Genomic DNA, 12,572 nt, shown 5'->3' on the forward strand with positions numbered 1-12,572 from the left:
CTCCTCGATAACGCGTTTCCACTGCCTCACGTCAGGAGAGACGCACAGAGACAGACGCCGTTTAAAACCATTGATACGTGCTCCTTCAGCCTGCACTCCCTCCGTCCCAGCTTAACAATTGTGTTCCCAAAGGCGATTAAATCCCGTTAGTCATCACAGGGGACAGAAGGTGCCCTGCTCCTTGCCACCTCTCCAACCCCTCCCACCAGGCAACAGTTATAATTAAAGGACTTAGAAGGCAGCAGCCCTAACCCTCTCCATTCCAAGACTGCCTTCAGCAGCTGGCTATTCCAACACCTGTTACTAACTGGACCAGGCAGAAGGGCTGTGCTGGGGGACATTTTTAGCACCTGAGCCTCCCATCTTTTAGAAACCAATGTGCCAAAGGAGATTGCAGTTAGGGCAAGGCCTGTTTCTCTGTGCCCTTGGACTCACAATACCTCTTACCCCTTTGAATTATAACCTGGCCCTGAAGTTTTATCAAGCCATAAGCACGTAAAAAATCTGTACCTAAGCTGCCCTGCCTATCTGCTCTATGATACCTCACCCAGGATACTTGGAACCAGCCTCAAGTTAAGACAGGGACTCAAGAAAGATGCAGTTCCTCAGCCAAGATCTGGACAGGGCAGAGGCCCTGCACAGCTGGTTCTCTTAGTACCTGCCCTTCCACCTGTTTGATTCAAAGGAGCTCAATGCTGGATTCTAGCAGTGCATTTCCCTTCAGGGTTCAAAGACACAGCTGCAGCACCTTCATTTCCTATGCAGCCTGCTGGGAAATTCCTCTATCTTAACGCTCATGTGTTCAAGACACAGCTGCAGCACCTTCATTTCCTATGCAGCCTGCTGGGAAATTCCTCTATCTTAACGCTCATGTGCCCCCCACATCATTATCACCTTATCTGAAACCAACCATTCCCATATCCTCTCCAACCTGTCCATTTCTTTCCTTCCTTCCTTTCCTCCCTCCCTCCCTCCCTCCCTTTCTCCCCATTTCTGATTATGAGCTCCAGGCTCCTCAAAACTGCAGAACTTTCACTGGCAACCAATACAGGGAAAGGATCAAATCTCACCACTTTAAGTCTCTTCTCCAGAGCCCAGGAGCTACAGACAGGAAATGAGGGAAGGTGTGACCATATATCTCATTGACTACAGGTAGGAGTAGGTTTGCTCCAAGGGCTGTTATGATTAGGGTTTCCCTGTGGCCTGCTGCTCTAGCCAAGAGGCCCCTTGCTCTGCCCAGGGCTGGCATGGCGCCAGAAGAGCATCTTTTTCTCCTCACCGCTGAGCTCTGAAGGGAACGCTGGTGAAGCACTAGGCTCTGCGTGCCGCCTGCAGGCAATTGTAACTGGGTGGGAAGGAACAGCAGTAGCAGGTTAGCGAACATAAGGTTCTTGGAGGACAACCAACAGCCCAGGGCTTCTCCTAGAACTGGGAAGGCCAGTGTTTCCTAGACACTGAAAGTTCCTTCCAACTTGCTCTCTTGACATCTTTACCCATTTCCTTAGTCTCTTCAAGATCTATTTCCAGCTGGTCCTATCTCAGTGCTTACCTGCTCTGTCCAGTCCTTCATTTTGTCCTAAAATACCAATTCTCAGCACTCCCGGGTCTGAGCTATCTGGGCCTCACCCTCAGTAACCACAGGTCCTATCTCCAAGGCCTGCTCTCCTCAGCCAGGTGTCTCCACCAAAACTCCTGCTTGCCCACTGGCTCCACAGCTGATTACATTCTAGGCAACCGATCTGCTCCATCAGACCAGCTCCCAGTGGGCCTGATGGGAAGCTTTACTGACGATGACGAAGGGGCCCTGGTCTGGGAGGAGGGGTAGGGGACGATCAGATACAGGAACTTATCTGCAATTCTTCAATTCTTTCATATCTAACAAGGACAGCAATCTCTGTTCTGTCAGCACACACAGCACAGCTTAAATGGGCCTCACTGCTTGCCTGCTCATCCTGCTTCTGCTCCCTTCTCTCTGAAGTCGGCCGGGCAGCTTCTTCAGCCGGCGTTATCACTCCCTCTAACCGGTCTTGGCAGGCAATCTAATTCCTCCTGAAAAGGTCACCGCCATTTTAACTGCCTTTCAATCACATTAAGCACGCGCTGCCCGGCTTGCGGCCCGGCCCGCCCGGCGGGCGATCAATGCGATGCACTGACACCAGCCCGCCTGGCGGGGCCACACCCAACCCCTCAAGAGTTGGGGCCTAGTGGTCCTGGCCAGGGAGGGTAGACTGACAGATGGTCAGCTTCTGCAGACAGGTTTTCGGGGCAGCGGCAGTCAGGATGAGCCAGGGCTTCCTTTGATAGTCCCCCCACCCCCTGCCCCACTGAGGAGCCTCAGCCTCCTCCGCTCCACTGCGCCCAGCTCTGCCTTGTAGCCCCCGCTGATCTCACTGTAAAACAGCCTTTCAAGTCTGCCTGTCTTTTGACTGCACTAAGCTGTTTAAGAGGCAGCAGCAGCTTCTATCAGGAAAGCTGGAGCAATTCTCTGCAGATAAAGGCACCTCTGGCCCCTGTTCCCTCTTCAAGTCTCACTCTCATTCTCGCTCTCCAAATCGCTCAAAGAAAAGCCCCCTTTGAACTCCCTTCAGGAATTCTTAAAAGGAACAACCTCACAGTGTAAACACTCAGGGAAAACTGACACCCGCCCAGGGCCTAGGAGTCCCTCATACCTGCTCTGTAAATGCATCCCAGTGTAGGGGAAATACTATGTCAAATCATCAAGCCCTATGCAGCTTTATCCCCTTAAGCCCTGTCTGATGCCCAGAAGCCATCATGTCCAGTTCAGGGCCAAGAAACCTTGACTAAGAAGTTGCCACAGCGATGAAGGGTGTGACTATTTGCAGCAGCCAACACAGTGAGCCCAGAGCAGCACCGTGGAATAGACCTGCACGGGCTGCCGCCTGTGTACAATTCACGGGATCCTTGGCTTTGCTGCTCATTCTCTAGGACAGGACCAGAGTGAAATGACAAACGAACATTCCCCAGCTCCAGTTGGGTCTGATGAACCTTCCTGATTTATACTTTGGGTTGTCCCCAAACACTTGGATAATGTGAGAAGCCCAGAGGCATAAGAACCCGCCTGGGCTTGGAGCCCCTTCGTGTAGCCAGTCTGCACTGGACAGCACCGTGAAGACCAGGCCTCAGCACCAGCCCCAATAGCAGGGCCCCAAAGAGACAGAGACCCTCTTCCCAGCTACTATGAGGTTCCCCAGAGACCAGACACAGAGTATTCTCAAGGGTGATGCCCAGAGAACTGGAGGCAGATGGGAAGCAGACTGGCTCACTTAATGACCACAAGCTGCAGTGCCAGCTGTGCTTGAGCACAGAAAGAGAGAAGAGCTGGAGGCCAGGAGGCAGACAGCTTCCTCTTCCCCTGCCCAAGGTAGGAGAGTTTGACAAAAGGACACTGACCCTGGGCACCAGTCTGCTCTCTGATCTGGTGTGAGTGGGGGACTCCCACTGGGCCACGCCATATCCCTCCAGGGAGCTGGGAGGGCAGTGAGCTGGGCGGGGCCCTGCAGACCTCTTGCAGCAACTGGGAGAACCCAAGGGAAGCAGGGAGCAGCTGGGCCTAGGCCCCTCTTGCTTCAGGGCAGAGGGGCCCATGCAGAAGGGATGGGAACAGAGCTAAAATTAGATTCACCAATGCAGCTCATAGGAGGTCAGATTTTGCCATAACTCACTCTCTCCCCTGTAACTGATTTCTCTCACATGGGGCTGAGGAGGAGGAGAAGGAGGAGGAAGAGGAGGAGGAGGGGGAGGAGGAAAATCCAATGTGTTTGCCTGGAAGCCCTCAGGGCCCCCAGTGCTGGAGGTGTACATCAGGTTGCTGGATTCTCATTTATCAGCCTTAAGAGGGATAGAGTGATAAATGCATAACCGTCCCTTTAATATTTTATGCAGGTGCTAACGTGGCTTGGCTGTCACCTTCAATGCATCACCCGAGGCCGAGAGCCCCCCTTGTCACTCCTAGCTTGCAGCCTCACAATTCCATTTCCCCACCCAAATACTTCCATTTTAATATGCACATCACAGGCAGGCAGCACAGTCACAAAGGAGCCCTGCCAGCTGCAGTTCCCATGTGGTGGAACGGATGACCGGCCACCAGCCCTGGCCTTTTGGCTCCCAACAGATGGATACCCAGCACAGGCCTGGCCACCAGTGCCACTGCCTATGTGTCGGCTGCTTGTACCTCGGAAACCACCTTCCAGGAGAGTGGTGGCCCGTATCCGTTTCTGCCCGCACCACTCATACTCCTCAAAGCGGTTGCTGTTCTCATGCTCGATGTCCACAGCATCCTCCTCAGCCATGCAGGAGCCTTCCCTCTGTGAAGAGGAGAGCAGGATACGTGGGTCTCAGGCCATCCCTGTCTCCCCCCAGGGCCTGCAAGGAAGGCATAACCCTGGCCCCCCGCTGTGGTATGCCAACCCCAGCTCTAGGGCTCCTGTGAAGTAAACCAACCTAGAGGTCAAAGACCTGGGCCTCTTCCCAATCATTTGCCACTGGTGCCCCAGGGGAGGGGTGGGAAAGTGAAAGCAAAGGGAGAGAGCAAAAACAGAGAGGAAGAAGCTGCTGAGACCATGTGAAGACCCCAACAGCCCATAGATCTGGAGGCAGTCAGCAACTAGAATCAGGGGAACGAGGGAAGGGAGGGGGAGGGAGGTGGTGATGGCCCCTCTACCTTAGAAAGGCAATGCTCCACATGCCTACTCATCTCCTGCTCCGATCCTGCCAGGGGGCGGCTGCACAGGGGACATACCTGCCCTTCATCTTGCTTCCTCCGTTTCATTTTCCCAATCCGAGCTGATGGAGAAACCGAAAACAAAGCACAGAACAGGCAGACGGTCACTGTAGCTCCCAGGGTCCCAGTGCAGCTGATACATCCTGACCTCCTGCCAGCCATTAGCCCCTCTGTTCAGTGCCTGATCTGGCCCTCATTGTGCAGCACCTTCTTCTCCTTTGGGGACTGGCACTTGCCAAGAGCACCTGGGGAGGAGACTGGAGCTAGGCCAGTGAAGTGCTACTCATCACAGCTGACTCAAGCTCAACCTATACCTCCGTACCGGCAGAATTCAAGAAGTCCAATGAGCAAAGACACTCCACGTTGCTAGGTGTCTCCCTAGAAGGCCAAAGACCATGGGCTCTTTTGGTGTCAGATATACAACTTTAGAGAACATCTCTTGGTTAGAACCCAAAGTCCCTCAGGGGGCCTGATGATTTCACTCATCAGGTAAAATCCACTTTGTTCCTGGGCCAAGAGCCTAGAATCATCCCAGGAAGGAATTCTCTTATGGCCACTGGTCCCATTTTACAGAAGAGGAGACCGAGGCCCAGTCATAAAGATATAGAGAGTTTGAGTCAGAAAGCCACAGTACCTTGAGAGGGTAGCCCTGACTGTGCCTACCCAAACCTGTTCCATCATTTCTAATCAGTGCAGAGGGGCTGGCAGGCCCCCGAGGCAGAGGGCTGCCTGCCATGCTGTCCCGCAGGGGGCTCAATTCCAAAGTGCACACGCAAGCCCACAGCACTGCTAATTAATGCTGAGAGATGCAATCATTTCTAATTAGCTCACTAATCCCTCTCTGCAGCCCTCCTGTCACTGAAGCAGGAAGGGGTCAAAACAAGGGACTCTTCCTTCCAGCCCCTCCCTGGATGCAACAGCAGAAGCAGGGGTAGCCACTCAGAGATCAGAAGGATTGGGATTAGGGGAAGGGGGAGTTAGCCAAGGAAGGAAAGGTTCCCCACTGCAGGGCCAGGAAGAACTTTCTCAGGGACACTGACCCTGGGGGGAAGCTCATGAATGCAGATTAGGGAGGGGGGCACAGTTGAGAATTAATATAATTTAGAACTTCAATTGTGTTAGGCTCAGAGCCAAATACCTTACACAAGGTAGCTCATTTAATTCAATATCCTGTAGATCGGGTGCATTATCCATTTTAACAGATCAAGAAACTCAAGGCTCAGAGAGATCAAGGTATTTTTTAAGTAGCAAAAAAGGGGCAAAGGCAGGATAGGAAACCATAGCCTAAAGTGTTTTCCTGTCTTAAGAGTCCCCTTGATTGATCAGCATCAACAAAGATCAATCCCGTGAGTGTGCTAGGACAGTAAGAATATGCACTTGGGGTCCAGCGCCTGCTTGTTGAAGGTCTGAGGCAAGGAGCTATTCCAACTCCAAAACAGTAGTCCTAGAAAGACCTAACTCAATAGGAAAGTTACTATCCCAGCAGGACTGAGCATGGAGTTTGAGAAACATTGGTCTGTGGCCTGGCCCATCTCTCCAATTTTCTGTGCTTTTGCTATAGATGTGATCATGTTGTGGTGCCCCACTTGATTTTGTGGATACAGATCTAAATTCCTTTGTCTTGACGGCCCTAACCCTTGATATCTCAGGTTCACGCCACCTTGACACTCTAGAGCAGCAATTTTCAACCAGTGTGCCACAAGAATTTTTAAAACATGCAATACCTGACTATTTACTCTTTTCCCTTAGATTGTTAAATAAAAATATGACTACAGAAGATGGGGGTGAAAGAGGGGGAGGATGGGAGATGGGTAGGAGGTAATCAACCAAAGACCTTGTATGCGTATATGCATAACCCGTGGACACAGACAATAGGGTGGTGAAGGCCTGGGGCTGGGGCTGGAGGAGGTCAATGGGGGGAAAAAGGGGACATATGCAATACTTTCAACAATAAAGAATTATTGTAAAAAATATGGCTACAGGCAACACAACAATAGCCTTCCGGTGTGAATGAATCAAAATTACATCTATTTTTTGTCAGCTTGGCAAAAAATATATGTTTTGGTTTGCCACAGAATTTTAGTAATTAGTTTACGTGTGCCATGGGATGAAAAGGTTGAAAAATCTCTGCTCTAGAGCCAGGGCTGGGCTGGAGAAGGGATGCTAGAGATCAGAAAGGCATGGAGCAAAGGACCTGAGAGTGCTCGAAGTCTGTATGAAGCAGTGTGAGAATAAAAAGGTCCTTTAGCTATCATGCCTAGAGCCCAAAGGAGTGCCTCCCTTATAAGACGGGGCCTATGATAAACACTGTGATGACTGAATAAAGAAATGAATCTCACAGAATCACCAAAGAGGGCACAATAGTGGATGCTCTCCTTACCCAGGCCTCCCAGCACAGAAGATCCCTTGTAGTCCCAGGAAAGCACCCTGACGGATTAAACATCACCTGGAAATTCTCCGATAATCAAGGTAGGTCTGGTTATCTTCTCGCCAAAATAACCAAAGTATGGTAGGAGAAGTTTCGCTCCCTACACAGAGGCGACCTCTGAGTAGGTAAAGTCAGATTTGCCATGGAGATAGATAGCATGGCATGGTTGGAGAAGCCCAGGCTTTGGCGGTAAACTGCAGTTTAAATCATGGCTCAGTCACACCCCAGCTGTGAGATTTTAAACAAATCAGTGTCACCTCTGCAAGCCTCAGTTTCCTTATCTACAAAACGTGTGTTAACACCTTCCTCTTAGAAGTGTTATGATAATGCTCAACATGGTGTCAGCCCATAATGAATGCTTTCCCTTTCCCAGAATGAGGCTCAGCCTGGCAGCAGAAACTAAGTGGCAGGAGTTGGGAATCATTTACCAGCTGGCCCAGAGACCCTAAGCCCGGTACAGCCAACCCCCAGACACACCACACCCTCGGCAGTACAAAAAGCCAGGCTCATTCAATCGTGTTCTGCAAATAGGAATACTCCAGAGGTTTGAATCCAAGGAGGGGGGCAGGGGGGGACGGCCAGGTAGTGCATACACGGTGCGCTTTCAGACAGAGCTGTCGAGCCCACGCTGATCACCTTTGTGAAATGTGGGCCGACCGATAACTCAAAGAGCCCTGGGATGAGTGAGTTCCTGTTGCCGTGGGAACTCCTGATCTCATCGCATTGTCAAGTCTCAGCAGCGAGGCCGTATTCACACTACTGGGCACTGATTAAAAACTGGAAGAAAAACATTCTCAGCGCCCTGCCGGCTTGTACAGTGAGGTCCCAGTAGTTTGCAAATTCAAAGCTGAGCTCCCGAGTGGAATTGTGCAGCGTGTTCCTCATCCTCTGGCACTCATTGCCCCCCAGGGCTCTTCAAGGCCCTGAGAGAGGCTTGGGCAAAAGTTGGGAGCCATACCCTCCATGTGACAGACGGGGAAACTGAGGGCGGCCCCCTCGGTTAGCACACACTCACGCACGGTGACTGCGAGGAAGCCAGCGGGCCCCAATGTCGGAGAGAGCCGGGCAAAGCCAGGAGCTGCAGGCAGCGAGGGAGGGAGGAGGCCGGGGGTGGGGCGGAGGGAGGGGCCGGGCGAGACTCACCATTCAGCCGGGTCTGCCGGTTGGCTCGCACTCGCAGGAAGGTCTGGGGGAAGAGCCCGGGCAGATGCAAAAAAAAGAGAAGAGCGTAAGCTGCGGCCCGGAGTCCCGGCCCCCGCCTCGGCACCGACCCCGGCCCAGGCCAGTCCCGCCCCAAACAGCCCGTAAACAAACCTACTTCCTCCCTCCCGCCGGCCCCCCTGCTCCGCCGGCCGCTCCGGGCCCTCGGCATAGCCGCCGGGGGCTGCTCTAACGGGACCCCGGGGCCGCCGCGCGGTGCCGTCCCAGCCCCGGCTTCCGGCGCTCCGGGCCCCGCGGCCGCCCGGCCGGCGAGGGCGGCGATGCGAGCGGATTCCCCCCGGCTGCCCGGCGGCGGCGGCACTTCAGCTCCCAGCGGCGGCGGTGGCCATGTTGGCCCTGATCACGTGACCGCCGCCGTCGCGCGCCGGGGGTGAAAGTTCAAGAGGGGGGTGCGGCCGGACCGGGATCAGGAAACAGCTGCTGCACTCGGGTAGCCCCGGGCTGGGCCCGCCCTCGGGTTCCTCCCACTTCCTGGCAGAACCTCCGGGCCCCGGAGCAGCGGCCGGGTCCTCCCGTCCCGCTCCACGCCCCTCCCCGAGCGTGGTCCCGCCCGCCGAGCGCCGTCCCGGGGCGGCCAGGTGTGCGAGGTGGATCCCGCCGCTCGCTCCACCTGCCCCACCCCCGCCCCGTCCGCTCTGCAGTCCCGTTGCTGGAGGAGCCCGGCACTGCGGCTGCCCGCTGGACGCCGCTCGGAGCCGCACAGGCAGCGCCCATCCCCGCACAGGCGCCCCGTCCCCGGGCTCAGCTCAGGGGATCCGCGGCCACTCAGGGGTGCTCACAGCGGAGCCTCGGAGTGGGGTTTGGCCCCACCTTCCCTCATTCTGAACACTCAGAGAGTCTACCTTTAAAGTTCTTAAAACAACAGACAAACTCATCTCCGCCTCTGTGCATCTCCTGCTCAGAAACCGTCCAGGCCTCGCCGAGAGATGCCCTCCCGCACGTTAGACCTCGTCCATCCCCGCTTTGGGGGTCGCCCAGGCGCATCCTGTCCGTGCCCAGCCAGGCCAGGGCCGGCGGGAGCCATGTGGGAACCAGCCCCGCACAGCCCGCGCCGCGGGCAGCCACCCCAAGTGCTTCTCCAATGGCCGCACCTCTGGGATGTCACTGCTCCAGGTCATAATCTTACGAACTTTCTAAGGTTGTGGCTGTCTCCCATCTGGCCTTCTGTTTTCCAGTTTCTCTCCCTGTGGCCCCTCCTCCACACTACACAGTGTAAGCTTTGTATTCAAAATTGACCCTGCCTCCCCACTTCTTTAAATCCGCCAGTGGTTCTCCACCTACACCTCTGCAGCGAGGCATCCAGCCCTGTCTGACCTGGTCTGCCCTCCAGACTCTGACTCGCACACGCCTGCTCTCTACCTGTGTCCTCTGACAGGTGTCACAGAGCACCCCGTGCTCTCCATGCCTCCACGTCCACTGCTTGGTTAACTGTTGTTCATCCTGCAGGACTCTGGAAGGCTTCACTTTCTTTTTCTTAATATTTAAAATCTTTATTGTTGAAAGTATTACACATGTCCCTTTCTTCTCATTGATCCCTTCTGGCTCGCCCTGCTTCCTGCCCCAGGCCTTCACAGCCCTAGCCTGTGTCCATAGGTTATGCATATATGCATACAAGGTCATTGGCTGATCACCACCCCCCCACCCCACCCCAGCCTGGAAGGCTTCACTTTCTCTCAAGGTTGGGTTAGTTGCCTCCTCTGAGTTTTCTTTTTCAAAAATTTTTTTATTGTTTATACTTTGGCCATTTGTACTATTGATTCTTAGTTTCACATTTTGCCTTAGGCTGCATTTACACAATCAAACTAGTTTATTTATAGTTTTTTTAAATATTTCTTTGAGATATAAGGTTAGTTTGAGATCTTTTATTTTTTTTTAAATATATTTTATTGATTTTTTACAGAGAGGAAGGGAGAGAGATAGAGAGTTAGAAACATCGATGAGAGAGAAACATCAATCAGCTGCCTCCTGCACATCTCCCACTGGGGATGTGCCCGCAACCCAGGTACATGCCCTTGACGGGAATCGAACCTGGGACCTTTCAGTCCGCAGGCCGACGCTCTATCCACTGAGCCAAACCGGCTTCGGCAGTTTGAGATCTTTTAAAAAATATTTTTATTGACTTTAGAGAGGAAGGGAGAGGGAGAGATAGAAACATCAATGATGAGAGAAAATCATTGATTGGCTGCCTCCTGCACGCCCCCTATTGGGGATCGAGCCTGCAACCTGGGCATGTGCCCTTGACCAGAATCAAACCTGGGAACCTTCAGTCTGCAGGCCGAGGCTCTATCCACTGTGCCAAACCAGCTAGGGTGCCTCCTCTGAGTTTTCATAATCCCCTGGCTTCCCTCTGATCTTATATATTTTGATTAGTTACATACCTGTCCCTTCTTGGGAGGTCATCTCTATCTAGTCACCCAGAACAGGGTTTTAGCATGCAGGAAATAATAGTGGGAAGGGGATGAGGAAACATGAGGGAAGCCCCTGAGCCCAGTGCAGGGCTGAGAAACAATCTAGGATTCAGGGATGGACAGACTCAAACTCAAATTCTGACTCTGTTACTCTTAAGAATATATGTGTTCTTAGAAAAGTCACTTCCTTTCTCTAGGCCTGTTTCCTTAGCAATAAATTGGAGGACAGTGAATCCTAGCTTGTACAGTTGCTTATGAGGGTAAAGTGATGTAATGGTTAAGAGGTTGGGTAACCCAGCAGGGGCTAAATAAACGGGACTCCAAACAAGATACCAAACCCCCTGATTTTGAGACTGAGTTTGATGATCAAAAAAGAGAAAAATCTGTCCTGGCTGGTTTGGCTCAGTGGATAGAGCGTCGGCCTACAGATGAAAGGTCCTAGGTTCGATTCCTGTCAAGGGCATATGCCTGGGTTGTGGGCTCAGTCCCCAGTAGGAAGCGTGCAAGAGGCAGCAGATCAATGATTCATGTTTCTCTCCCTCTCTCTCTCTGAAATCAATAAAAATATATTTTAAAAAAAGAAAAATCCAATACAATTGAGCAATTACTACCTGCCAGGCATTGTATAAAGATCAGGGGTTAGGATACCCAGTTAGTCCCTAGGGTACTTTCCAAGTTCATCTCCTACCAATTTTCCTTGTGTTTTACATTCTAACAAAACTGAACTGATAGCAGGTCCCTAGATGCATTGTTTGGGTTATACTGCTATGCCCTTTGCATATAGTGTTGCCTTGATCTAGAATACCCTTTATTCCTTGTTCACCAAAGTGAACTCCTACTTTACCTCTGAAACCCTGTTCAGTCATTACCTCCCCTGTGAAGCTTGCTCTGACTGATTTTCTCCTCTGTCCCCTGTGCAATTCTAGAAACTTATACCTCTGTCACAGCACTTAAAACACTGGGTCCTAATTATCTGTTTGCAAGCGTAACCCCTTGAAGGCAAGGACACTGCACTGAGCATGAGTGAATACAGCTAAATGTTTGAGTAACGGAAGGGAGTAAAGAAGGATAAGACAAGGTCCTTGCCTTGGAAGGACTCCAAGTCTAGTGGAAGAATCAGGCTCATTGTGATAGATTAAACGTGGCCACTATTCTTTACACCTGCTCCTATCAAGAACTACATCTCATCCCTTGATCATGGGTTATCTTTGTGACACTTTGCCAAGTGATGTGTGAATTCCAGAGTCTGGGCCTCAAGACACCTTGTAGCTTTGTCCTTCGCCCTCTTGGTGTGACACTACCCTGAGACTGCCAAGTGAGGAAGCTGGTCTAACCTACTGGAGGATGAGAGGCCATGTGGAAGGGAACCGAGGTCCCCCAATCTTCCAGATATGTGGGGAGGCCATTTGGGACTTTACAGCCCAGCTAGTCCTCCAGCTGAATGAGCTGCAGGAGTAAGGAAAGGCCTAGTCAACCAACAGAATTATGAGAAATAAATTGTGTTAAGCCACTAAGTTTTGGGGTGGTTTATTATACACCAGTAGATAACCGAAACATACTGAAAGGGGTGAACACAGCAAAAGTTGGTAAGGGCAATAGTAGGGACACATCGGGGTCAGGAGAAGAGATAGCTAGCTAACTCAGAAAGGTTTCCTGGAGGTGATGGGATTTGGGCAGGTTGTTGAAGGGTAAAAAAATAAAATAGTCCTGTTAGAAGAAACAGCATGTGTATAACATGGAGGCAAGAAAGGAATGGCATAATCGGGGAGTAGTT

The 12,572-nt window shown here is 52.1% G+C and overlaps 1 protein-coding gene across 2 annotated transcripts in view; it reads right to left on the minus strand.

Moving 5' to 3' along the window:
* Positions 1-8,728, minus strand: part of RNF220 (ring finger protein 220) — a 19,995-nt gene extending 11,267 nt beyond the window's left edge. Inside the window, exons 1-4 of one of the 2 annotated variants that reach the window (XM_023761870.1) lie at positions 8,488-8,728; positions 8,313-8,355; positions 4,682-4,803; positions 4,193-4,325 (exon numbers count right to left, since the gene is read on the minus strand). In XM_023761870.1, coding sequence (XP_023617638.1) covers positions 4,193-4,325; positions 4,682-4,803; positions 8,313-8,355; positions 8,488-8,541 — 352 coding nt within the window. In that variant the 5' untranslated portion in view covers positions 8,542-8,728. Of the gene's footprint in view, positions 1-4,192; positions 4,326-4,681; positions 4,804-8,312; positions 8,356-8,483 lie in introns of both variants that reach the window. The other variant, XM_023761869.1, reaches the window with a different exon arrangement.
* Positions 8,729-12,572: the final 3,844 nt, after the last annotated feature.

Source organism: Myotis lucifugus, unplaced genomic scaffold, assembly GCF_000147115.1.
Source record: "Myotis lucifugus unplaced genomic scaffold, Myoluc2.0 scaffold_222, whole genome shotgun sequence".
Classification (NCBI taxonomy): Eukaryota; Metazoa; Chordata; class Mammalia; order Chiroptera; family Vespertilionidae; genus Myotis; species Myotis lucifugus.